Raw genomic sequence first — 24,779 nt, 5'->3', positions numbered from 1 at the left:
AGAGCCACTGAGCGCAGGTGGCTCTTGCTGGCAGTGCCAGGACAGATCTGGCCATGTTCCACTTGCCGGGGCCACCTTGGCTGGGCTCGTGGTCTCTGCCTGGGCTTTCCCTGAGCGCTGCCAGCTCCAGGAATCACCCCCACCCTGGGAACAGGAATGCCAGGACAGATCTGCAGCAGAGATGGATGAGGTGTGACACCTGCAGCCCGTGGGTGACACCAGTGCCACGCTGGGGACAGCAGGAGGAAGGGACAGAATTGGGGGGCATCGCTCAGGGGCTGCTCTGCATCCCTGTGCAGGGATGGTGGTCCCCACCAGTGTCACCTGTACCCCAGGACAGGAATATGTGCAGGATCTGGGGAGCACTGGCTGCTGCCAGGGAGGGGGTGCTGAGGCCGTGGCCTCCCTGGCCGTGCCCTGCAGTGGTCAGCTTGGATTAGCCACAGGGCTGTCACCCACAGGGATGTCACCCACAGGGATGTCACCAAGAGCCCCGGGCAGTGTCTGCTGCCAGCAGGGATTGTTACCAGGGGCGGCTGCTGGGCACTGAGAGGCTCTATGGGGGTTTGGGGTCACTGTGCTGCTCCCCCAGGCACTGAGGGGTCACCTGGAGGTCTCAGTGCCAGTGCCACAGGCTGTGGGATGTGACCCAGTGCCACGAGCAGGGGTGGCTGTGGTGACCAAGGTGGGGATGTGACCCAGTGTCACAAACAAGGGTGGCTGTGGTGACCAACATGGGGATGTGACCCCAATGCCTGAGTGAGGACGTGGGTGGCTGTGGGATGTCACCATGGGGACATGACCCCTCTGCCAGCCCATACCGGGGCCCTGCAGGGTTTTTGTGGGGTGAGGAGGGGGCAGAGCCCACATCCTTCTGGCAGCTTCACCTTTCCAGAGGCTTAGGGGAAGGAAATCAGTTTAAGCTGCAGCTCTGCAAATCCTGCCGTGTCACACGGGCGGGAGCTCTGCTGAGCAGCTCCTCCAGGTCTGCCTTTGCTCAGCTTCCCCTTAATCCCGTTACCACACCTCTGCAATCGGCTCAGGGCATGTAGGGAACCCCAAATCCCCTCCGAGAGAGCGCAAGGAGCGGCCCAGCAGGGCTGGAGCTCTGGGCTCAGCCCAGCTCCTCTTTGGGCTGGTGAGCCCAGCTCCAGCTCCCTCTGCCAGCCCTTCTGGGGTCACGGGCACCTTATGGGTGTCCCCACATCCCCAGAGCTCCCTGTGACCCAAAATTCCTTTTTCTTGTGTCAGGAGGTGCCCAAGCAGCTGCACAAGTGCACAGGGGGCTGGATGGAGAGGAGCTGCCCCTCTCCAGCTGGGCAGGAGCTGTGACCTGAGCCAGGGACAGCTCTGTTTTCCATACGGCAAAGGAGAAGGCTGGAAAGCAGCCCCAGAAGTGCAGGACACCACGTCCAGGTCCCCTCTGTCCCTGCTCTTTGGGAATTCTCTGGGAATTCTGTGGGGTTGAGGAATCAGCATCTCAAGGAAGGGCTGGGAATGGGGTGGGGAGAAGGAAAACCTGGTGGGACAGGGATGGGGGAATGGGACCATGATGCTCTCCGATATTCTGTGGGAATCGGAGCGCACTGAGCTCACCAACCCAGGAACTGACCCCCCAAAATCCGCGCCGTGTCCCCACCGCCTCCCACCCCCATTTCCGGCAGCAGAACCCCCCAGCCCGGCTGTGCCGCCGCCTCGGCAGCACCGAACCCCCTCGTAAATAATTCAGGAAGCCGAGCTGCGTCCGCAGGGGCTGCGGATAAACGCGGTAAATGGCTGAGAAATGGAGCGTGTCCTCCGGGAGCCACCTCCGCGCACGGTGGCCGGGCCCCCTCTCCTCCCTCCCGGCCCAGGTGGGGGCTCCGGGCCCGCCCCGGTACCCGAACCACGGAGGAGGGGATGGAGCTGAGGCCACTGGAGCATCGGGAATTGCATTTCATGGCTGGGCAGGCTGGGATACCCACCCGGCCCCGCGCTCCGAGAGGAGATAAGATTTGATTAAGAAGGCTGCTATTAATTTATGGCAAGTACACTCACGGCAGTGGAGAGGTTGCTTTTAATTAATAGCCAGAAGGAGAGTTTTAAAGCTCTTGGTCTCAGTGGGGGGAGAAAGGGAGGGAGGGGAGAGCGGGGAAGGAAGGGAACAAAGTAAGTTGGGAGGATTAATGGTCACATCTGCAATTATAAGTCTTTTTCTTAGTGAAAAGGGCAAAAAAAGGCACATCAAAAGACACGCCGTGGGTGGGGGTGTGTGGGGCAGCCGGGCTGGGCCCTGGAGGATGGGTGGGAGGTGGGACGGTGGATGGATGGGTGGGATGGGGGATGGGAGGGGATGGTGGATGGGATGGGATGGTGGATGGGTGATGGATGGGATGGTGGGATGGATGGGATGGGTGGATGGGATGGTGGATGGGTGGGATGGGATGGGATGGGGTGGGACGGGTGGGATGGGATGGGATGGGATGGGATGGGATGGGTGGGATGGGGTGGGACGGGTGGGATGGGATGGGTGGGACTGTACCAGGTGCCTTTGGCACTGCTCCATCCCAGCCTGAGGGGACAGCAAGGGACAGCTGGGTGTCCTTGTGGCTCTGCTGGGCTCAGCACCGAGGGACAACGCTGGGAGGGATCTCTTGGGAGAAATTATTCATTGTGAGGGTGCCCAGAGCAGCTGTGGCTGCCGCTGGATCCCTGGAAATGCCCAAGGCCAGGCTGGACAGGGGATGGTGGGAGGTGTCCCTGCCATGGCAGGGGTGGCGCTGGACAGATTCTGAGCACTTCCCCAACCCAAACCACTCTGGCATGGGGTGACTCTGTGGTTTTGGCTGTGGTGGTGCTGGGATGAGGAGGAGGATGGAGCAGGATGGAGCTGGGATGAGGACGATGGAGCAGGGATGAGGAGGATGGAGCAGGGATGAGGAGGATGGAGCAGGGATGAGGAGGATGGAGCAGGGATGAGGAGGATGGAGCAGGGATGAGGACGATGGAGCAGGGATGAGGAGGATGGAGCAGGGATGAGGAGGATGGAGCAGGGATGAGGAGGATGGAGCAGGGATGAGGAGGATGGAGCAGGGATGAGGACGATGGAGCCCTCCTGCCCTGTTGGGTGTGGCTCAGGCCGCTCTGCCCCTGCCCAGGTGTTGGGAGCAGGGTGAGCAGGGCCCAGCCAAGGTTCCCAAACCTCGCTGACTCATTCCTGGCTCCATCCTCGGCTCCCCCAGCCCCTCAGTCCCCTCGGTCCCCTCTGGCAGCACCGTCGCGCTCCGTGGCTCCCCAGGTGCCGGCGGCGCTCGGCATTTCAATTCCGTGTTTGCTTTTTATGAAGGGGCTGGAGCTGTGTCTCAGGAATACTAATGGCTCTGGCAGCGCTGGAGAGAGCCTCCAACCCCCCCTGCACTGCCACCACCACCAGGGACCCCGGGAGGTGTCACCAGGGGCACCACGGGGGTCATGGCCAGGTGTGATGGTGGGTCTGTGCCCTTGGGGACACGAGGGCCATCAAATCCCCCTGGTGGCTTTACCAGCACCCCCTGACAAATTGATGCTTCCCCAGCTCACCCGGCACCTGACAAGCCAGGAATGGGATGCAGCCATGGGGTGGCTGTGTGAGCAGGGATTCACCTGTCCCCAGGGCCACCACGTCCCTGTCACCCCTGGGATGGCCATGAAGGATCCCCTGGTGCCACCTGAGGCTGTGACCCCCCCGGGGTGCCTGGGGACACTCTGGTCCCCATGGGTGCTGTTTTTGGGGGCTGTGGGTGATGTTCCCCAAAGAGGAACATCCAAGGGGTGGCTGTGTGGGCAGGGATTCACCTGTCCCCAGGGCCACCATGTCCCTGTCACCCCTGGGATGGCCATGAAGGATCCCTTGGGGCCACCTCTCCTTGTGCCACCTGAGGCTGTGACCCCCCCGGGGTGCCTGGGGACACTCTGGTCCCCATGGGTGCTGTTTTTGGGGGCTCTGGGTGATGCTCCCCCCTCCCCAGCCCCCCCAGCTGTGTTGGCGCCGAGGACCCGTGTGGAGAATATGTTCCACAAATGAATAATAAAAACAAAGGAAAATTACCCTCTTATTGAAACTCGTTTTATGAATAAAACAATTATTCTGGTAATTGAAAAAATGTGTCGTTAAATTAAATGCAGTGGTTCCTATTAAAATTTTAGTGGATTTCTTCTTCTCCTCTGTTTCTTTTTCCCCCCCTTTTCTCCTTGCCTCCCTCCCTCCTGCCTCCGCTGGCGGCTAAAGGCTGGTAATTATAGCGGAGGGTTTCGCTTTCTCTTTATTGTTTTTTAATCTCTTCGTGCTGCGGAGCCAGCGAGAGCCTGATGCCGAGGAGATTTAGCTCCATCTCCCCGTGCTGGGGGGGGGGGGCTGTGGTGGGAGCTGCTTGGTGGCAGTGCCACCACTCCTGGCACCTTCTTTACTGAGTTGGCATCCTCATTTCCAGGCTGGCATCCTCCTTTTTGGGTAGTGGTGTCCTGGGAAGCTCTATCTCCCCGTGCTGGGGTGGGGCATGGTGGGAGCTGCTTGGTGACAGTGCCAGGTGGCTGTGCCACAGCTCCTGGAGGGGTTGGCACCTTCTTTACTGGGCTGGCATCTTTGTTTCCAGGCTGGCATCCTCCTTTTTGAGTGGTGATGCCCAGGAAAGCTCCATCTCCCTGTGCTGGGGAAGCTGTGGTGGGAGCTCCTTGGTGGCTGTGCCACCACTCCTGGCACCTTCTTTACAGGGTTGGCATCCTCCTTTCCAGGCTGGCATCCTCATTTTTGGGTGGTGATGCCCCAGGAAGGATGGGGGGCCCTGGGAAGCCGTGGGGGCAGCAGGGCCATGCCTCTGTCCCCTCTCTGTGCTCCAGGCAGGGTGTGGGCACTGCAGTGGCACTTCCAGGGCTGCATCCAGGTGGGACCAAAGAAGGGTTGTTGGGAAGGAGGAAGAGGATGGAGCTGTTTTCACTGAGGCAGGTGCTGGTCCCTGGGGTTGGCTGGGTACCTGGAGCCCGCAGGTGAGGGTGGGATGGGTCCAGGAAATCCCCCAGGTCCTGGTGGGCATCAGCCCCATTGGGATTCCCGAATTGTGGTGATCAGCAGGACCGGGCGGGTCCCCTTGCAATGGTGGGACTGGATGTCCCCACAGACATGGGGACAGTGCTGTCCCCTGGGTGGTGGCACCAGGCAGGAGGGGACCCGGCTGTCCCACAAGCCTCGGGGGTGGCCTGAGGGATCGGATCTGCTGCCCCCATCCCCACCCTGCCCCTGAGAGGGTCGGGAACAGGAGGGGGCTGCATCCCCATCCCCAGAGCCCCCCTCGGCATCCCTCCCGGCTTAACCCTCCCTGGCCTTCCCATCAGGAGGGATTTGGAGGCGGACAGAGGGGAGCTTAGTGCCCGGCTGGCCCATTAGGGCCGGGAATTAGGATCCATTACGGCTCTTAGGGAGCCCTGCCCTACATCCCGGCCCCAAAGCCCCCGGCCCTGATGTAACTAAAGCGCGGGGGCCAGGGCTGCGATCCCATTAGGTGGGATTAGTGCCGTGCCAGGGCCTGGCATTAAATTGTCATCGGCAGGGGAGGGGGAGAATGGCCCGGGAATGGCCCTGTCCCTGTCCCCGTCCCTGTCCCCGTCCCTGTCCCCGTCCCTGTCCCTCCCTGCTGCCAGCCCAACCCCGAGGGCAGGATGGGCACACAGGGGTTTGGTGGCACCATTCCCTGTGGAGGGGACACTGCTGGCATGGCAGGGGTGGCACAGGAGCCGTTCAGTGTCCCCGTGCCCGCCGGCAGATGTGCAGATGTTGCCGGAGCCGCCCCTCGCTGCCGCCTGTGTTTGGAAAGTGATGAATTTCTGCACCAACTAATTAGCCTCTAATTAGCAAGCGGAGTGTAAACAGTCACAACAGATGGGGGAGAGGCGGAATGAGCAGTAATGACCCTTCGTTTGTGGGGGGGACGTGGCTGTCATCCACTGCCAACCCTTCCCCTGGGCCCAGGGCAGGGGGAATGGCATCTCCTGTCCATGGTGGCACGGTGAGAGCTCCATGAGCCCGGATTTGGTGGTGCCAGGGCCTGCCAGGGGTGCTGGTGTCCCCAGGGAGCAGAGCTGGGATGGCAGGTGCAGCTGGAGAGGGAAACTGAGGCTCTGGGGCTGGTGATGAGGGAGACAGCCCTGCTCAACGTTGGGGATCCCTGCTCTTCTCCTGTCCAAGAATTGGTGTGGGCACCCCCTGGGGACAACAGGGACACCAGGAACACCAGGAACACCTGGTCTTGTCCCTGGAGGCCTCTCTGGAGACCTGGAATTAAGGAGCCACCTTCTCTCCCTGCATCCCTGCTCTCCTCCAGCCACCCCTGGCACTGGGTTGGTCTCCCAAGAGGATGAGGAGGATGAGGAGGATCCCATCGAGTTCAGTGCCATGTTCACCCCTCACAGGGGACCCACAGGACCCCTACCTCACTCTTAGGCTGGGTTTGCATTCCTGGGGGCACGGCGGGGGCTGGCCCGTGCCCTTGGCGGGCGGATCAGCCCGGAACGATCCCATCCCATCCCACCCGTGTGGAATTAGGAGCCGCCTCTCCTCCTCTGCGCCGTTTTTCACCCCTTAATGCAGAACAGATGGCTCGGGCGCTTCAAAGCGTGATGAGCCTTAGCTGCTTAAAATCAAATTAGGATGGATGCGAGCGGCGGGCGGGCCCAGGGGAAGGTGCAGTGGCGGCACCCTGATCCCAAACGCTCCCCAAACGCTTCCCAAACGCTTCCCAAACACCTCCAGGACACCTCCCAGGTGTGTCCCAGGTGCTGGGTGCAGGGGGTGCATTGGGCATGCCAAGTCTCAGTCCCGTTGTGCCCTTGGAACACTCAGCTGGGCACTGCCAGCACAGCCTGGTGGTCCTGAGGGAATCAGCATTCCCTGGTGATTAGCATTTCCTGAGGACCAGAATTCCCTGAGGGATCAGCATTCCCTGAGGGAATCACCATTCCCTGGGTTTCCAACCCCTTGTGCCATGCTTGGATGCTCCCTGCAGCTGTGTGGTGCCCAGTGGATGCCAGCTTGGCACATGGTTCATTGACTGGTTCCATGCAGGAGGTGTTTGGACCCAGAGCTGCCATCTGGCTGTGCCACGTCCCCATCTGGGCACTGCCATAATCCCAAAGTCTCCAAAGGGGTGGCGTGGGCGATGCCCTGGCCTTGCAGGTCAAGCCCTGCTGTGGTGTGGGGACATGTGGCGTGCACAGGTGGCACAGATCTTACTCTGGGGTGTTCCTGTGACCTCTGTGGCATCTCTGTCCCCAATCCTGGGCACCCTGAGGGTGGCAGGCCTGCCCTGAGCTCAGCATGCCAGGGAACAGCATGGCCATGGGTTGGGCTCACAGCAGTGGTGCCAAACCCCTCTGCCCCTGTGCCACCCAGGATGTGCTGGGCTGCCGTTCCCTGATGCCCCAATGTCTGAATCCATCCTGGATCCAAGGCAGGGACACCAGGAGGAGTGAGAGCTGCCCCTTCCAGCTGGTGCTGGAAGGTCAGAGAGGAAGATTGAATTAAGGAGCCACGAGCTGCTCCTTCCCTTCCCAATGACCCGCCTGGCACCCAGCACCGCCCTGCCCTGCCCTTTGCCAGGCAGGATGGTGCAAATCCCCTGTGGGTCAGAGGGACCCCCCAGTGCAGCTCTGGCTCCCACAAACTCCTGTCACACCCCCAGGGTGCTGGGCACTGCCTTGGTGCCGCTCCCAGGGATCCACGGCAGCAATTCAGCTCGAGCAGACAAGAAAGCAGAGCCCTACCCCAAAGAAAAAACCCAGAGCTGTGATTGAACGTGCACTTGAAAGCTGCTGGGGAATATGAATGTGCCTTTGAAGTAAAAGGGCTTCCATTTGTTAAGCAGAAAATGGAGCTGTGTGGTTCGATTTATAGTTTTACTTAGCAAATAAAACAGGAGAGGAGTAAGTGGCTGCGCCTCGCTCGGCTCGCAGCCCCTCCGCCCCTTCGCCCCCCGAGTTAAAAGCTCCGAGATGCTACAAAGGGAGCTGGGAATAAAGCAAAGCACAGCTCAGATAAACCTGCAGCGGGCTGAGCCCTTGAGGATGGGCTGCTGGAATGGCTCAGGGGGGGACAAGGGACAGGGAAAGGGGCTGGGGCGGGGAGGGGGCAGTGGGGTGATGCCAAAGGAATCGCGGAATGTTTTAGGCTGGAAAGGACCTCAAATCATTTTGTTCTGCCAGGGGCAGCAGTGCTGGGTGCTCCATGGGGATGTGGGGCCCTGATCCCTGTCCCTCTCTCCCCACAGATGATGTGTCCCCGTATTTCAAGACGGAGCCGGTGCGGAGCCAGGTGCACCTGGAGGGGAACAGGCTGGTGCTCACCTGCATGGCCGAGGGCAGCTGGCCCCTGGAGTTCAAGTGGCTGCACAACAGCCAGGAGCTCACCAAGTTCTCCCTGGAGTACAGGTGAGTCTGGAGAGGGCGGTCAGGCCTCAGCAGGGCTGCCCAGGCAGGTTTGGAGTGCCCATCCTGGAGGGGAAATGGAGCTGGCACTCAGCTCTGGGCTGGGGACAAGGTGGGGATGGGGCACAGCTGGGACACGATGACCTTGCAGGTGTTTTCCAGCCTCAGTGACTCTGGATTCTGAGCGTTCCCGAGCACCCGTGGCAAATCCTGCCCGTCATGCTGCTCCCTGGCAGGTGCCAGTGCCAGGGCTGCCATCCTGGGAGGTGGCACAGAGGCTGCTCTTGGCAGCCCCGGAGCTGAGGCTCTGTTTGCAGAGCAAACGGGACTTTAAGCAGGTCAGCAGTGGGGAGGAGGTGTTTGCACAAGCAGATTAACACCTCAACACCGGGCTGTGCATCACAGCCCCCGGGGCTCCCTGTGGGAGAGTGCCCAGCTCCAGCCCCCTGTGCCAACTGCTCCTGGCACGGAGCGGCTCCAGCCCCTTGGAGACGGCCTTTAAATCAAGGCGGGCACCTCTGGCCGTCTCCTGTGAGTGTGTGTGTCATCCTCTCTGTTTTAATCAATAATTCAGGCTGAGACAAGCCGTTCCCCCTTCCCAGCATCGAATCCAGAGGCTTCGTGTTGCTGTAGCAACGCTGGGGCTGCTCCGGGATGCCGGGAAGGCGCCGAGCGCGGCTGGGGATGGCAGTGCCCTGCTGGGATCCTGCAGCCTGGGCCCTCCCTGGGGACTGTCCCCTCCTGAGCGTGCTGCTGCAGCTCTGCAGCGCCCTGAGTCCCTGCCTGGGGGACGCCCTTGTCCCTTGTCCTGGTGTGGAGGTGCAGGGACCTGTTGAGCCCCTCAGTTCCCTGTTGGGGATGCAGCTCTTCCCCAGGCAGGAGAAAAGGAGTCAGGACCTGCTCTGCCCTGGGAGTGGGTTGGGGTGCCTGGGGGTCACCTCCAAACCCAGAGTGGGCATTCTTGTGGTGTCACATTTTATTTAAACGGTATGTGATGTTAAAATGTAACACCACACGTTCTGCCTCCTTTTCCTGAGCTTCTCCTGGGTTTGATCCGTGCCTCAGTTGACCCTTCAGTAGGGAAGGGCCCAGCAGTGGTGTCTGTGCTCCGGGGTGCCAGGCAGCTCCACGTGCCTGCATCCATGCATTCCTGCATACCTGTGTCCCTGCATCCCTGTATTCATGCATCCCTCCATTCCTGCATCCCTGCATCCCTCCAGCCCTGCATTTCTGAGTCCCTGTATCCCCGCATCTCTGCATCCCCAAATTCCTGCATCCCTGCATCCTTGAGTCCATGCATCCCTGCATTCCCACATCCCCACATTCCTGCATCCCTCCATCCCTGCATACTTGCATCCCTGGATCCTTGAATCCCTGCCTTCCTGCATTCCTTCATCCCCAAATCCCAGCATCCCTGCATCCCTGAATCCATGCATTCCTGCATCCCTGCATTTCTGAATCCCTATATTCCTGCATCCCCAAATCCCCACATCCCTGCATCCCTCCATCCCTGCATCCCTGCATTTCTGAATCCCTATATTCCTGCATCCCCAAATCCCCACATCCCTGCATCCCTCCATCCCTGTATCCCTGTATCCCTGAATCCCTGCATCCCACATCCCTGCTCCAAGGTGCCTCCCCTCCCCTGGACCCCACAGCTCCAGCGCTCAGGCAGAAAGGATTAAGGCAGGAAGTGAGAACCCAAGCAAACAAACACGTGGGGAAAACCCAAAACCCAAACAAACCCAGCTCAGCCAACGGAGCAGAGAAGGCACCGAGCAAATCCCAAATCCCTGCTGGGCTCCCCTGGCTCCTGCCAGCATCCCTTGGCTCTGCCCGCGGCTCTGTGGGGATTTGGAGAGTGGGGACAAGGGCTTGGCTGTCGTGCCTGGCACTGGAGGCTGCTGGTGAGGAGGAGAAGGACCAAAATTAGTTATGATGGGCAGAAATTGAATTTTAATAGAGCTGTCGGTGGCGTGGAGCCAGCCCGCTCAGGCAGTGGGAAGGTTGTAATTAAAAGTTAACGAGTTTAGAAACAGAGAAATCCTTGGAGAGGGGAGGACTGCTGCTGATGGCCAGGGAGGCTCAGGGATGCTCTTGGCCGTGTGGGGCTGGGGATGGCTCTGGGTTTGGGGCGCACCAGTCCCTCCCAGCTCGGTGCTGCCGTGTGTCCGTCAGTCCAGGGACAGGAGGACATTCCCAGAGTCTGGCTGTGCCCATGAGGAAGGCTTTGGAGGGGACAGTGTGCTGTGGGGGCTGGCTGGGCTTGGTGGCATCACTCATGAGTCCCAGCCAGGCTTGGTGGCTTCACCTCGCTGTTCTCAACCAGCGCTGAGTCTCCAAGCATTCCACCCTCATCATCCTCACTGCTGCTCCCCAGCCCCTCTCCTGAGCAGGGCATCCCTCTGGCTGCAGTGCCACTCGTGCATTTCCCATTTGGGGGGCTGTGGGCAGGGTCTGGCTGTCCCCCTGTCCCCCCGGAGCCACCCTGCTTGGTGCCCACGGTGGTCGGGGGAGCTCTCGGTGGTCGCAGGAGCTCAGGGTGGCCGCGTTTCCAGGGAAGGAGCCGCTCTCCCAGTTTGGCAGCGTTTCCATGGCGACCGCCCTTTCCTTCCCGCAGCGGTTCCGCCGCCACCGGAGCGGCTCTCGGCGCTCACCGGGGGCCAGGTGGGCACCGGGCCGGGTCTGTCCGTGCCCCGGGCAGGGCAGTGCGGTGCCTGTGTCTGTGCCTGGAGCTGATCCCTCGGGAGCATCCCCGGGGAGCACTCGGCTCTCTGAGCATCCCCAGCCAACCTCCCCGAGGAGCATCCCGGGGGATTCAGTGCCATGAGGGATCCCAGAAGGCCCGGGGAGCAGCCCGGGGCTGTGTGCTTGTGGAGCCAGCCCTGGGGGATTGGGCACCAGCCTGGCTCTGGGTGTGACCACGGCCTCATCCCCCGGAGCATCCCTGGGGATGGAGCATCCCAGCTTGGGTCCAGGAGCATGCAGAGCTGCTTCCCTCAGGAGGATGCTGGGGGATGGAGCAGGAGAGAGCCCCGAGGGACTGAGCAGCAGGCTGGCTCTGTCTGTGTGTGTGTGTGGAGCCATCTTCCCTTGGGAACATCCCTGGGGTCTCAGGATCAGCCTGGCTCTGTGTGTGTGGAGCCTTCCTCCCTTAGGAGCATCCCTGGGGCTTTGAGGGGCTCAGGATCAGCCTGGTTCTGTGTGCCATCCCCCAGAAGCATCCCTGGGGCTGTAGGGAGCTCAGGAACCACCTGGCTTTGTGTATGTGGAGGCTTCCTGCCCTGGGAGCATCTTTGGGGTTATGGGGGGATCAGGAATCACCTGGCTCTGTATATGTGGAGCCATCCTTCCCTTGGAGCATCCCTGGAGACTGTGGGGGGCTCAAGGATTCAGGGATCAGCCTGGCTCTATTTGTGAGTGTGTGTGTAGAGCCATCCTCCCCTGGGAGCATCCTGGGGCCTCAGGGATCAGCCTGGTCCTGTGTGTGTCTGTGTGTCTGTCTGTGTGTCTGTGTGTGTAACCATCATCTCTGGGGCTGTGGGGGGCTCAGGATCAGCCTGGCTCTGTGTGCCCACGGATCTGTGATCCCAAGAACGTTCCTGGTGTGTGGGATGGGATCAGGGATCACCTGCCCTCCCCTCCCTCCATTCCCTGTCACTGCCATGGGGTGCACAAGGCTGTTTTCCCATGGGATCCCTGCTCTGGGTGCCCCCCAGGGATCCCCTCTGGTGCCCACTCTGTGCCAGCAGCCCGGGTGCCCCCGCACTCAGCTGGGTGCCCTGGCCCAGCCCTGGCTGTGCCTCCAGGGTCCCTCCCGTGCTGGGCTCTCTGGAGCTGCTGGGATGAGGAATCACAACATGCAAATCAGGCAGCTTGATGCCTTTAATGAAATCCTCGGAAGGGAAAGCGCTTCTCTGGTGAATTGAGGATATTTATTTCTCATACAAGAAATTTAACATGCAGATTAGTTGGGGCTGGTAATTTATCACATGAGATTGTCCTATTAAGGGCTGCATCGAGTCCTGCGGCCTTTGGAAATTACCTTACACATAGATTACCTCTGGACAGACTCCCATCCGTGGAGATGCATCCTCTGGCTCCTAAATCAGCGCTCGTGCCTCCCCTCATGGCCTGCACAGCTGGTGCAGGAGCCCAGCAGCGACTGAAGGATTCCCTGCCTGCTCTCAGGAGCCCAGCTCCCCTTTGTGGAGCTTGGAGCAGTGTCATTCCATCTCTGGCTTTGCCCCAGCTCCCCTCTGCCAAGCAGGGCTGGCACAGCTGAGCCTCCCCGTGCCATCCCATGCCAGCCCTGGGGTGGGTTTTCCAGCACGTGGTGCCTCTGATCCAGTTCCATCTCCTTTCTGTGTGGGCTCACCCGGATCTGGGACAGATTTGGGGCTCTTCCAAGCCCTGCTGCCCATTGGGCTGTTTTGGGGTGTCCCCTGGGGGTGCAGGGACACAACTGGCTGTGCACAGGACTCTGATGTGCCTTTATGGCCTGGTGAGGATCCCAAATGTTTGATGAGGATCCCAAATGTTTGATGCCCAGAGTTTGTCCCCAAATTATGTGAAATACAGAGCCAGGAGCCTCTGAAAACCCCAGGCCTGGGGCAAACAGGATGGATCACCCCCAGGTTCCTGCTGGGAGCTCATCCCTGCTCTGGGGGCCCAGCTCTCTGCCAGCCCAGGTGTGATGCCCATCCCTCTGCCTTGGGGGGCTAATTACCATGCAATGAGTTAATTAACGGCGGCTGAAGAACATTGGAAGGGTTGCACCCAGGCTGGGTGGGAGCCCTGCAGGGCCTTCCTGGTTCTGGTGGTTCCAGCCTGACCTGTGTCACTTTTGGTGCCACTTTTGGTGCCACCACAGGTGGCAAAGCCCCAGGAGTGCTGGTGAGGAGCGTGGGCAGCACGGGGGAGGATTTTCCTGGGAATGTTTGTGCTGGGGAGGCTCCTGCCTCTCTCTGTGCGTTGTTTGGGACTTTGGGGACACAAACATTGGCATGTGGGCACAGGGCAGCGGTGCCAGTGAACCAGAGCAGTGTCAGGGAGGGCAGGAGGCACACGCTGGGGTGGCAGAGGAGGGAATCTCCCTGCTGGGATCCTAAAGGGAGAGGACAGGGACTGCCAGAGCAGGAGATGCCCCCGGAGCTGGGAGTTGGCCAAACCCGTGCTCAGCAATGCACCAGAGCCCTCCGGATGCCGCAACACGGATCGAGGCTCGCTCCGTCCCTGCTCTGCAGGAAGGAGGCTGATTAATACACGGGCATTAATTATTAAATGGCTCATTGTTCTGGCAGGGCCAATTGAGGCAGCGATTTACGGCGCTGCCAATTCCCACGGCCGAGGGAGGGAAAACACTCCCGGGCAGGAGCAGGGGCAGCGGCCACGTGGATCCAGAGAGAACCCGTTCCAGTCGGGAGCTAATTGCGATCCAATAGCGCAGTTAAGCGCGGCTGATGGAGCTCCAGGGGCGCCTCGCAGCCTCATCGAGCGCTGGCCCGGAGCAGGGGCCGGGACACTGCTCGGATGCTCCGAGTCGTTAAACCTCGGCTAAGTGTGTTTTAATGCTCACTTGACATTTCATTATCCCACAGTAACCGTTCAAACACGCGGCCCCTCCAGAATTAATTAGTCGTTATGCAGGATATTAATCAAAGGGGACTGTGCCAGTGCTGCTCCCACCCCAAATCCGATCCAGCTGTTGCTGTTCCCGGGCGGCATTGGAAGAACCTCACAGATTTCAATTTGATGGATCAAATCCTTTGGCTGCCGCTTTTCCCGGCCCTTCTCCACCCCCTCAATCTAAGAATAATTCAGCAGCGTCAGCCCCGCGCTCCTCGGCAACCCTACAATAACAGAGGCACGGCGGCAGCCACAGCACGGCTGGGATGGACGGACAGACAGACGGACAACCCTACAATAACAGAGGCACGGCAGCAGCTGGGGCGTGGCTGGGATGGATGGACGGACAGACGGACAACCCTACAATAACAGAGGCACAGCGGCAGCCGGGACTGGGGCACGGCTGGGATGGATGGATGGATGGATGGATGGATGGATGGATGGACAGACGGACAACCCTACAATAACAGAGCCGTGGCAGCAGCTGGGGCTGGGGAATGGCTGGGATGGATGGGTGGATGGACAGATGGACAACCCTACAATAACAGGGCAATGGCAGCAGCCGGGCCTGGGGCACAGCTGGGACAGGCGCAATCCTGAGGGATGGCACAGCCAGGAGCTGGGCACGCTGCTGTGCCCTTCCCGGCTGAGGGGCCGGGATAGATGGATGGATGGACAGACAGACGGACAGGTTGTCATTCCCAGCCTGCAGCCGTCCATCTGTCAGGCAGATCCGGTGCCAAAGCTGCTGCTGCAGACCCGAGGCTCCCTCCTGACCCCGGGGCTGAGCGGGACGGAGCCGCTTCCTGCCGGGCCAGGGCGGTCAGCGCTCGCCTCTCCCCACGGACCGTGCCCTGTCAAGCTCCGTCTGCACAGAGAAGCCAAACAAACCCCTGGAACAGCGGAGTCAGCAGCGAGGGCTGCGCCGGGAGCGGGGCCAGCTTCACCTCGGTCCAGCGGGGGCGGGGGACAAAGGCAGAGCCACCCGGCCGGGGGGACAGAGCCCCCGGGAGCGGCCCCAGCTGGAGCAGCTCCTTCCTCGCGTGGAACAAAGGCCACGAAGCTGTGGCACAAACTGGGGGTGGGGTGGCATCCCCCGCTCCTGCCTGCAGCGCATCCCCTGTGAGGGGTGACACGGGGGTGACATTGGGGGTGAAATCAATCCATGTCCCCTCCCAGCCAGGAGTGATGGGGGGAGGAAATCGAAGCTGAGCGCTCTTGGATGAAAGCCTCGGTGGAAGGCGAGCGGGGAGAACAAAGTCTGTGCCGGTTTGGTTGATGACTGCGGGCTGGGCTGAGCCGGGAATTGATTTCCTTTCTCCGGGCTATTTTCAGCTGCTGAGGTGTGTGTGCGAGTGCTGTGCTTCAATAACTCCTCCAGCTCCCGTGTGCGGGCACCAGGCCCTCAATTGGATCTGCTGGGGTGTCCTGGGTTGGGGACACGGCTCCCTGTGCCCATGGAGTGTCCTGGGCTGGGGACACGGCTCCCTGTGCCCATGGAGTGTCCTGGCTGGGGAATTCCTGTGCCATGGAGTGTCCTGGGTTGGGGACACGGCTCCCTGTGCCCATGGAGTGTCCTGGGTGGAGGACACGGCTCCCTGTGCCCATGGAGTGTCCTGGGCTGGGGACACGGCTCCCTGTGCCCATGGAGTGTCCTGGGTTGGGGACACGGCTCCCTGTGCCCATGGAGTGTCCTGGGTTGGGGACACGGCTCCCTGTGCCCATGGAGTGTCCTGGGTTGGGGACACGGCTCCCTGTGCCCATGGAGTGTCCGGGCTGGACAGTCTGTGCCCATGGATGTCTGGGAGGACACGGCTCCCTTGCCCATGGAGTGTCCGCTGGGGACATGGTCCTAGCCCATGGAGTGTCTGCCAGGGACACGGCTCCCTGTGCCCATGGAGTGTCCTGGGTTGGGGACACAGCTCCCTGTGCCCATGGAGTGTCCTGGGCTGGGGACACCATGCTGCCAGGCCTGTGACTCCGTTTGTGTCCCTCAGGCTGTGCCAGCCCTGGTGGCTTTGCATTGTCTCTATGGAGGGACACACCAGTGAGGACACAGGTCTGTTTGGGGACACACGTGTCCCTGTGCTGCTGTGTGTCCGTCCATCCATCTGTCCATCCGTGGGCGTGCGTGCGCTGGGGAGTCACGGTGTGATTTATTAGCGAGGACACGGCAAGGAGAGCGGGCCCATTACTCCTGGCGGCTGCAGCCCTTGCTGACAGCTCCGTGGAATTGAAATATCTTATTTAAAGCCTCTGGGGAGCGTTTTTAAATATCAGCCGTGACACTCAAGGTCTTGTTCCCAAAGGGCACCTCCATCCTCCTCCTCCTCCTCGTCCCGCGGGGACGGGTGACCCCTGTGTGGGTGTGCGGCTGGCTGGTGTCACCGCGGCTTGGTGACAGTCCCGCCGGGCCAGGGGACAGCCCGGTGTCCCTGCCACCCTCTGCCGTGCGCAGGGACCGCGCTCCTCAGGTCTGATGAAAGTTTAATTTACGCTCGGTTCTCAGAAGAGCAAACAAAGCTGTGCCGAAGGAGCCCGCGGCGGGTTTTAACGCAAGATTAGATTTTTGGGCAGGGAGGAGGGCTGAGCTGGCTTTATTTATTTATTCCCTCTCTGCTTTATCTCGCAGCGCTCCCCGCCGGGGGCAGCGGGGCTGCAGCTCCCGCCCGGCCCCCGGAGGCTCCCCCGGTGCTCCAGGGGGATCAAACCGGAGCTGCAGGGCTGGGGACAGCGTTGGTGGCAGCAGGGTCCGCCTTGGGGCGGCAGGGTGGTCGAGAGGAGATGTGGTGATTTCCTTTATCTCCACACCAGGGCTGGCCGCTGATAAGAGCAGGGGGGGGTGATAAGGGGGTTCAGCCAGGATTTATCGGAGCAGTGCTGGACTTGGACACTCTCAGATCCAGGCTGGGTGACACCAACAGAGCACAGTGTCATTGCTGGGGCAGGGCTCAGGACAGCGGGTCCCAGCTTGTGGCGATGGGTCACATCCAGCCCCCGGGCCGGGAGGGTGACAGTCACCGGGCTGTCACCGGGGGGCTGTGACAATGGCACGATGTCCCCTCACGGCTGCTTCCCCTCCCACAGGTACATGATCACCTCGCTGGACCGCACCCACGCCGGCTTCTACCGCTGCATCGTCCGCAACCGCATGGGCGCGCTGCTGCAGCGCCAGACCGAGGTGCAGGTGGCCTGTAAGTGACAGTCCTGCCCCGCGGGGACAGCACGGGGACACACAGATCCCGGCGGCGGGGGACAGCTCCGGTGTGGGTGCCAATGGTGGCCAGCACGTGAGAGCCGGCAGCATCCCTGGGATGACAGTGACAGAGACATTGGGGCATCCCTGGGGTGACACTGGCAGGGACATTGGAGCATCCCTGGGGTGACACTGACAGGGATTCGAGCATCCCTGGGGTGACATTGGGCAGGGACATTCAGAGTGTCCCTGGGGTGACACTGGTAGGAACATTGGAGCATCCCTGGGGTGACATCCAGAGTGCCCCTGGGGTGATGCTGGTGACATTTAAGGAGGAGATGGCCGTGCTGAGGCCTGGGCTGGTGGCTCTGTCCCCCAAAGGGACCTGCCCCTCTCTGTCACCCCTTGCCTCTGGGATATCCCCACTCCCATCCCCTCAAACCCCTCCAGAGGAGCAGTGACAAATCAGGAGGATAACGAGAAATTAATAAGGCAGCTGTGCTAACAACTAATGATAATGGCAAAGTCGTTAAAAAGGGATTCTTTACATGTTTTTAATTACAGCAATTAAGGAAGTCAATAAAAATCCCCTGTCCCACCCCCTCCTCCATGCCCCCTGCTTCCCTCAGTCTCCCTCAACTGCTGCTTGATTCCAGGCTGGGAATGGCAGCGGGATGGAGGAGCTGTGCCACACCTTGTCCCTGCAGCCAGGGCCATGCTGGGATGCTGCTGGCACTGGGACATGTGACAGCGTTCACAGGGGGCCCAGGATGAGGGAAGAGACAAGGATTTGACTCCATGTTTCAGAAGGCTTGATTTATTATTTTATTAGATATATTACATTAAAACTATATTAAAGAATAGAAGAAAGGATTTCATCAGCAGGCTGGCTAAGAATAGAAAAAGAAAGAATGATAACAAAGGTTTGTGGCTCAGACTCTCTGTCTGAGCCAGCTGGGCTGTGATTGGCCATTAATTAGAAACAACCAACAGGGAGCAGAGAGAAGCTGAGGAGCTCTGGGGCTGGGCTCTCCCTGCTGTGGCTGCAGCCTGGCTGTGGTGGGGACACTTGGATGTGGGGACACTGAGGCTGTGACCCCCCCGGGGTGGGGGTCCCTGACCCAGCACAGGGATGGATGGATGGATGGATGGATGGATGGATGGATGGATGGATGAGGGATGGATGGATGGATGGATGGATGGATGGATGGATGGATGGAGGGAGGGATGGATGGAAGGATGGATGGATGGAATCCATGGATGGATGGATGGATGGATGGATGGATGGATGGATGGATGGATGGATGGAATCCATGGATGGATGGATCACCAGGAGCAGCCCGTGGCATTTGAGCCATCCCCCACCCTGACCCACCCTCGGAGGGGACCGGGACCCCCCCTCAGCACCATCCCATGGGAGCCCATCCCACAAACCCCATCCTGCTGCCCACCCAGCCCTGGCTCTGCACCCCTGGGCTCCCCCCCAGCCTGGCACATTCCCTGCCCTGTTCTGCAGACATGGGGAGCTTCGAGGACGGCGAGACGCAGCAGAGCGTGTCCCATGGCGAGGCGGCCGTCATCCCCGCGCCCCGCATCGCCAGCTTCCCCCAGCCCCAGGTCACCTGGTTCCGCGATGGACGGAAGATCTCCCCCAGCAGCCGCGTGTGAGCACCCCCAGAACCCCCCTGGAACCCTCCCCAGCATCCCAGGGGCTGCATTTCCCACATTAAGGATGTTTAACCAACATCGTGCCAAAGCCCAGGGACAGGCCTGGTGACTAACGGCTCTGTTTGTCACCAGAGAAGGGATTTCTTCGCAAAAAAATGAAAGCAGGAGGGAGGAAGGCGGGTGAGAGGGTGGGATAGAGCCAAACACGGCACACAGGTGTCCCCATGGAGCTGTGGCAGGTGCCAGTGGTGCCACAGCCCTGGGCAGGAATTGAATTTGTAACCCCCATTATGCAGGAATTGAACTGGTCTCCTTTAGATTTGCAAAGCGGGATTGAGGAGATAAAACTCCTTTATCTCATATTTAACGGTAAAAAAAAAAACATATTCCCTTCAGCATTTTATGTTTCCAGCAGATTAGATTGTTCCAATAAGTAAAAAATGGAAAAAAAAGGGAGAAATCCTCAGAATCTGCACTGTCCCATGGGCTCTGCTTGGACAGAGGGGTGCAGGGCTTGGTCCCCCCATCCTGGGGGGAGGCTGGGGGTCCTGTGTGGGTGCTGGGTGGGCTGTGAGGGTCCCAGCTCGCTGGGTTCACCCCCACCATGCTCTCCTCCCAGGGCCATCACGCTGGAGAACACGCTGGTGATCCTGTCCACGGTGGCGCCGGACGCGGGGCGTTACTACGTGCAGGCGGTCAATGACAAGAACGGGGACAACAAGACGAGCCAGCCCATCACCCTGACGGTGGCCAGTGAGTGTGGGGGGCACTGGATCCCTGTCCCCAGCCCCTGCCTCGCCCCCAGGTTTAATTTGCAGTAAATCTCCTCGGAGGCTCCGGTTTCTGCTGACTAAACACTTCAGCTGGCTCGGAATTTATTTAGATGCTCGTGGCTGTGCTGCAGGAGCTGCTGTGTCACAGGCAGAGCATCATCCTGCCATGCCCCGGGATGGGCTGTAGAATGGGGGCTGCAGGGTCACCCCATGGGTGCCCCACACCCCTGTCTGTGTCCCCACCCCTGTCTGTGTCCCCCTGTCAGCTCCTGGTGCTCTGGAGCAGCCCCTGCCTGGGGGACACCCCTGTGGCTTTTGTCCCCCCAGTCCCTTTGGGCCCCTCAGGATTTCCAGGGGTCCCCCAGCCCATTTGGGTGGTGACAGCCCATCCCATGGTGTGACAGTGTTCACAGGGGTCTGAGGATGAGGGAAGAGATGAGGATCTGACTCCATGTTCCAGAAGGCTGATTTATTATTTTATGATATATATTACATTAAAACTATACTAAAAGAATAGAAGAAAGGATTTCCTCAGAAGGCTGGCTAAGGATAGAATAGGAAGGAACGATAACAAAGGTTTGTGGCTCAGCTCTCTGTCTGACTGTCTCTGAGCTGACTGTGATTGGCCATTAATTAGAAACAACCACATGAGACCAATCCCAGATGCACCTGTTGCATTCCACAGCAGCAGATAACCATTGTTTGCATTTTGTTCCTGAGGCCTCTCAGCTTCTCAGGAGGAAAAATCCTAAGGAAAGGGTTTTCCATAAAAGATGCCTGTGACACCATGGGACATGCCCTGAGGTGACATCAGTCCTGTCCCGCTCTCCCCATCTCCCCTCCTGCTGCTCCACAGGGTTAGGACAGGTTATCCCTGTCTGTCTGTCTGCCTGTCTCCCATCCCCATCAATCTGTTCTCCTGTCCCTCGGCGTCCTGGAGCTCCATAAACATCCCAGGCCCTGTTTATGGATTCAGCTCTATCAGCAGCTTTCGAGCCCATCGCGGTTTTACAGCGCCTACATGAGGGTTTTTTATTGTCGCCATCATTTTGCTTTATGGACTCCCTGCTCCCTCCCTGCTGCCACCAGCCTGGTGGCCCTGGTGGCGTGCTAGGGCTTCCACAGGGGGACACAGCTTAGAAAGCCACCAGGTCCCTGCCACCTTTGTCTCCTCCAAGCTGAGGATTTGGGTGCCGTCTCTGGGAACAGCCCATGGTGGCAGGGGTGCTCATGGCTGTCCCTGTGTCCTGCCTCTCCCCAGATGTGGGTGGCCCGGCTGACCCCATCGCACCCACCATCATTGTCCCTCCCAAGAACACCAGCGTGGTGGCCGGGACCTCGGAGGTGACCATGGAGTGTGTGGCCAACGCCAGGTGAGCCCTGGGGTGGGGATGACGATGGGGAATCTCCCTGTTGGCACTGCCCAAGGGGGATTTAGGGGCTGGGTGCTCCTAAACCCCTTCCCACCACACTCCTGGGACCTGTGGGATGCAGGGAGGTCCCTTCCCACCGGAGTCCTGCGGGATGGAGCGGGGTGGGATCCTCCAGGGAAGCTGGAGCTGGTTCTTGACACTCCCTGGCCCCCAGGCCACTGATGAAGCTGCACATCGTCTGGAAGAAGGACGGGGCGCCCGTGTCCAGCGGGATCAGCGACTACAGCCGGCGGCTGACCATCCTGCACCCCACCCTGAGCGACAGCGGCTTCTACGAGTGCCAGGCTGTGCTGCGCAGCAGCAGCGTCCCTGCTGTCACTGCCGGGGCCTTCCTGTCCGTGCTGGGTGAGCTCCTGCCCCTGCTGGGTCAGCTCCTGTCCCTGGGCACCTCCCTGACCATGCCAGGTTAGCTCCTGCCCGTGGGCACCTCCCTGCCCGTGCTGGGTGAGCTCCTGTCCATTGGCATCCTCCCTGTCTGTGCTGAGTGGGTTCCTGCCCATGGGCACCTCTCTGTCCATGCTGGGTGAGCTCCTGCCCACCAGCAGCCCAGACCATGCGTGCCATGAGCTGGGGCAGGGCTGGGAGGTGCCAGGAGTGACACTGGTCACCCCAAGGACCTCAGGGGGAGGCTCTGCCCCCATTCCTATCTCCCGGTTCCCTCGGCAGAGCCCCCTCAGTTCATCAGGGAGCCGGAGAGGCACATCACGGCCGAGATGGAGAAGGTGGTGGCCATCCCCTGCCAGGCCAAGGGTGAGCTGCTCCCCGGCACCCTCCGTGCGCCACCACCAGCCCGTGCCTGACGTGCCCGTCCCCCTGCAGGTGTCCCCCCTCCCGAGATGGCCTGGTACAAGGACGCTGCCCTGCTGCAGCTGGAGAAGCTGCCCCGTTTCCAGCTGCTGGAGGACGGCAGCCTGCAGATCAGCGGGCTGCTCCCCGACGACACCGGAATGTTCCAGTGCTTCGCCCGCAACGCGGCCGGCGAGGTGCAGACCACCACGTACCTGGCCGTGACCAGTAGGTGCCACGTCCCCGTGCCCTGGGTGGTGGGCCACAGACAGCTCAGAGAGCCCAGGAAACTCTTCTGGGTCAGAGATCCAGGCTGGGCACAGCACAGGGAGGGGATTCAGGGGGGCTGTGCACCTCTGTGCCCCGCAGGCATCGCCCCCAACATCACGCGGGGTCCCCAGGACAGCACGGTGATCGATGGCATGGCCGTCATCCTCAACTGCGAGACCTCGGGGGCGCCACGCCCGGCCATCACCTGGCAGAAAGGTACAGGGCTGGGGAGGGGTCTGGAGCCTGTCCTTGCTGCCCTGGTGGCCGTGGCGCTGATGGTCCCCACTGTGTCCCCAGGGGAGCGGGTCCTGGCCAGCGGCTCGGTGCAGCTGCCCCGTTTCACCCTGCTGGAGTCGGGCAGCCTCCTGGTGAGCCCCGCGCACCTGTCTGACGCTGGCACCTACACCTGCCTGGCCACCAACTCCCGCGGCGTGGACGAGGCCTCTGCTGACCTGGTGGTCTGGGGTAAGGGGCTCACGGTGGGCCAGGGAAGGGAGGGACCCTGCCCCAATGGCTGTGGGACCACCCTGGTGCTGTGGGATGGAGCTCTCCGGGGATGGGTGCTGAGTTTTGGGGCTGTCCCTGCTGGTGCCACACCTGCAGTGCTGATGGGTCATTGTGTCCCCTCCCACAGCAAGGACACGTATCACGGACCCGCCACAGGACCAGAGTGTCATCAAGGGCACCAAGGCTGTCATGAGCTGCGGGGTCACCCATGACCCCAGCGTGGACGTCAGGTGAGGGAGAGGTTTGGGGAGTCCAGGTACCCCAGGATGCTCACCTGGCTGCTGTCAGTGCTGTCCTGGGCAGGGAGATGAGGGAGATGGGGGTCTCCTTCCTCAGCCCCGTGCTGGTGGTCCTGCAGTGCCACCTGGTGCCCTGTGACAGTGAGCCCCTGTCCCCTGTGCTCGCTGGGGGCTGCGGGGCACCAGCACACCTGGCTCCCCCTGGCACAGGTACGTGTGGGAGAAGGACGGGGCTCCGCTGGGCCCCGAGAGCGGCCCCCGGGTGCGCCTGGACGAGGTGGGCACCCTGCACATCTCCCAGACCTGGTCGGGTGACATCGGCACCTACACCTGCAAGGTGATCTCGGCCGGGGGCAACGACTCGCGCAGCGCCCACCTCCGAGTCCGGTGAGACCCCCCGCACCCTGCCAGCACCCCGGGGCTGTGCCCCCCGTCCCTCCTTCCCTCCTAACCCCCCTGTCCAGGCAGCTCCCCCACGCCCCCGAGAGCCCCGTGGCCGCCCTGAGCCTGCAGGAGAAACGGGCCATCAACCTCACCTGGGCCAAGCCCTTCGACGGCAACAGCCCCTTGCTCCGCTACGTCGTGGAGGTCTCCGAGAACAGTAAGGGGCTGCTGTCACCCCCTGAGAGGTCCCCAGTGTCACCCTGCTGCAGGGGACGCTGCTTGGGGACCCCGGGATGGGTCAGCCAGGCTGGTGACCCCAGTGTCCTGCAGGCCAGGTCCCCACCCTGCTGTCCCCTCTCCCCCAGATGCGCCCTGGACCGTGCTGCTGGCCAGCGTGGACCCCGAGGTGACATCGGTGACAGTGCGGGGCTTGGTGCCCGCTCGCTCCTACCAGTTCCGCCTGTGTGCCGTGAATGACGTGGGCAGGGGACAGTTCAGCAAGGACACGGAGAGGTGAGGCCCGGCCTGGGGGGGTCCTGGGGGGGCTGGTTGGTGACCCCGGTGCTCACCCTGCCCTGTCCCTGCAGGGTGTCCCTGCCCGAGGAGCCGCCCTCGGCGCCCCCCCAGAACGTCATCGCCAGCGGCCGCACCAACCAGTCCATCATGATCCAGTGGCAGCCGCCCCCCGAGAGCCACCAGAACGGGGTCCTCAAGGGCTACATCATCCGGTAGGTGCCAGCTGGGGTGCCCAGGGTCCCCAGTCTGGTGTTGGTGGGGACAGTGGCAGCTCTGACGGCTCCTGGTGCCCAGGTACTGCCTGGCCGGGCTGCCCGTGGGGTACCAGTTCAAGAACATCACCAACGCCGAGGTCAACAACCTCCTGCTGGAGGACCTCATCATCTGGACCAACTACGAGATCGAGGTGGCCGCCTACAACAGCGCTGGCCTGGGGGTCTACAGCATGAAGGTGACAGAGTGGACCCTGCAGGGAGGTAGGCAGGGGCAGTCAGGGGTGGGCAGGGGCTTGGTGGGCACCCCAACAGCATCAGTGGGGTGTCATTGGTGGGGTGGGATGGGAGGCCCCAGGGATGTGCTGGGCAGGGATGAGCCAATGTTGGCACCCAGCTGATGGAGGGGACCTCGTGGAGCTGTCCCTCTGAGCTGTCCCTTCATCCTGGCAGTGCCCACGGTGCCTCCAGGGAATGTGCAGGCTGAGGCCACCAACTCCACCACCATCCGCTTCACCTGGAACCCCCCCAGCCCCCAGTTCATCAACGGCATCAACCAGGGCTACAAGGTGAGGGTGATTCCCAAAACCAGAGCAGCTTGTGGGGAAAACTTGGTCAACCTTCACAAACTGTCTTGGCTCCTCCTTGCTGAAATCCCTGATTTTAATTGGCTCTCTCCTGACTGTTAAAATAATATTTACTGTTATTTAACACTTGCATGGGCTCGGAGTCTCCCA

At 61.0% G+C, this 24,779-nt stretch overlaps 1 protein-coding gene across 1 annotated transcript in view; it reads left to right on the top strand.

The window, feature by feature from the left end:
* Positions 1-24,779, top strand: part of SDK2 (sidekick cell adhesion molecule 2) — a 49,022-nt gene that overhangs the window by 9,807 nt on the left and 14,436 nt on the right. The window contains exons 2-18 of the mRNA XM_064728401.1: positions 8,274-8,433; positions 17,146-17,252; positions 18,771-18,918; positions 19,542-19,675; positions 20,957-21,068; positions 21,283-21,473; positions 21,795-21,878; positions 21,948-22,142; positions 22,284-22,400; positions 22,482-22,649; positions 22,819-22,921; positions 23,141-23,317; positions 23,395-23,531; positions 23,680-23,827; positions 23,902-24,042; positions 24,125-24,306; positions 24,496-24,611. Coding sequence (XP_064584471.1) covers positions 8,274-8,433; positions 17,146-17,252; positions 18,771-18,918; positions 19,542-19,675; positions 20,957-21,068; positions 21,283-21,473; positions 21,795-21,878; positions 21,948-22,142; positions 22,284-22,400; positions 22,482-22,649; positions 22,819-22,921; positions 23,141-23,317; positions 23,395-23,531; positions 23,680-23,827; positions 23,902-24,042; positions 24,125-24,306; positions 24,496-24,611 — 2,420 coding nt within the window. The remainder of the gene's footprint in view (positions 1-8,273; positions 8,434-17,145; positions 17,253-18,770; positions 18,919-19,541; positions 19,676-20,956; positions 21,069-21,282; positions 21,474-21,794; positions 21,879-21,947; positions 22,143-22,283; positions 22,401-22,481; positions 22,650-22,818; positions 22,922-23,140; positions 23,318-23,394; positions 23,532-23,679; positions 23,828-23,901; positions 24,043-24,124; positions 24,307-24,495; positions 24,612-24,779) is intronic.

Source organism: Zonotrichia leucophrys, chromosome 18 (assembly GCF_028769735.1).
Source record: "Zonotrichia leucophrys gambelii isolate GWCS_2022_RI chromosome 18, RI_Zleu_2.0, whole genome shotgun sequence".
NCBI classification, from domain to species: Eukaryota; Metazoa; Chordata; class Aves; order Passeriformes; family Passerellidae; genus Zonotrichia; species Zonotrichia leucophrys.
This window is presented reverse-complemented; position numbering and strand designations above follow the sequence as displayed.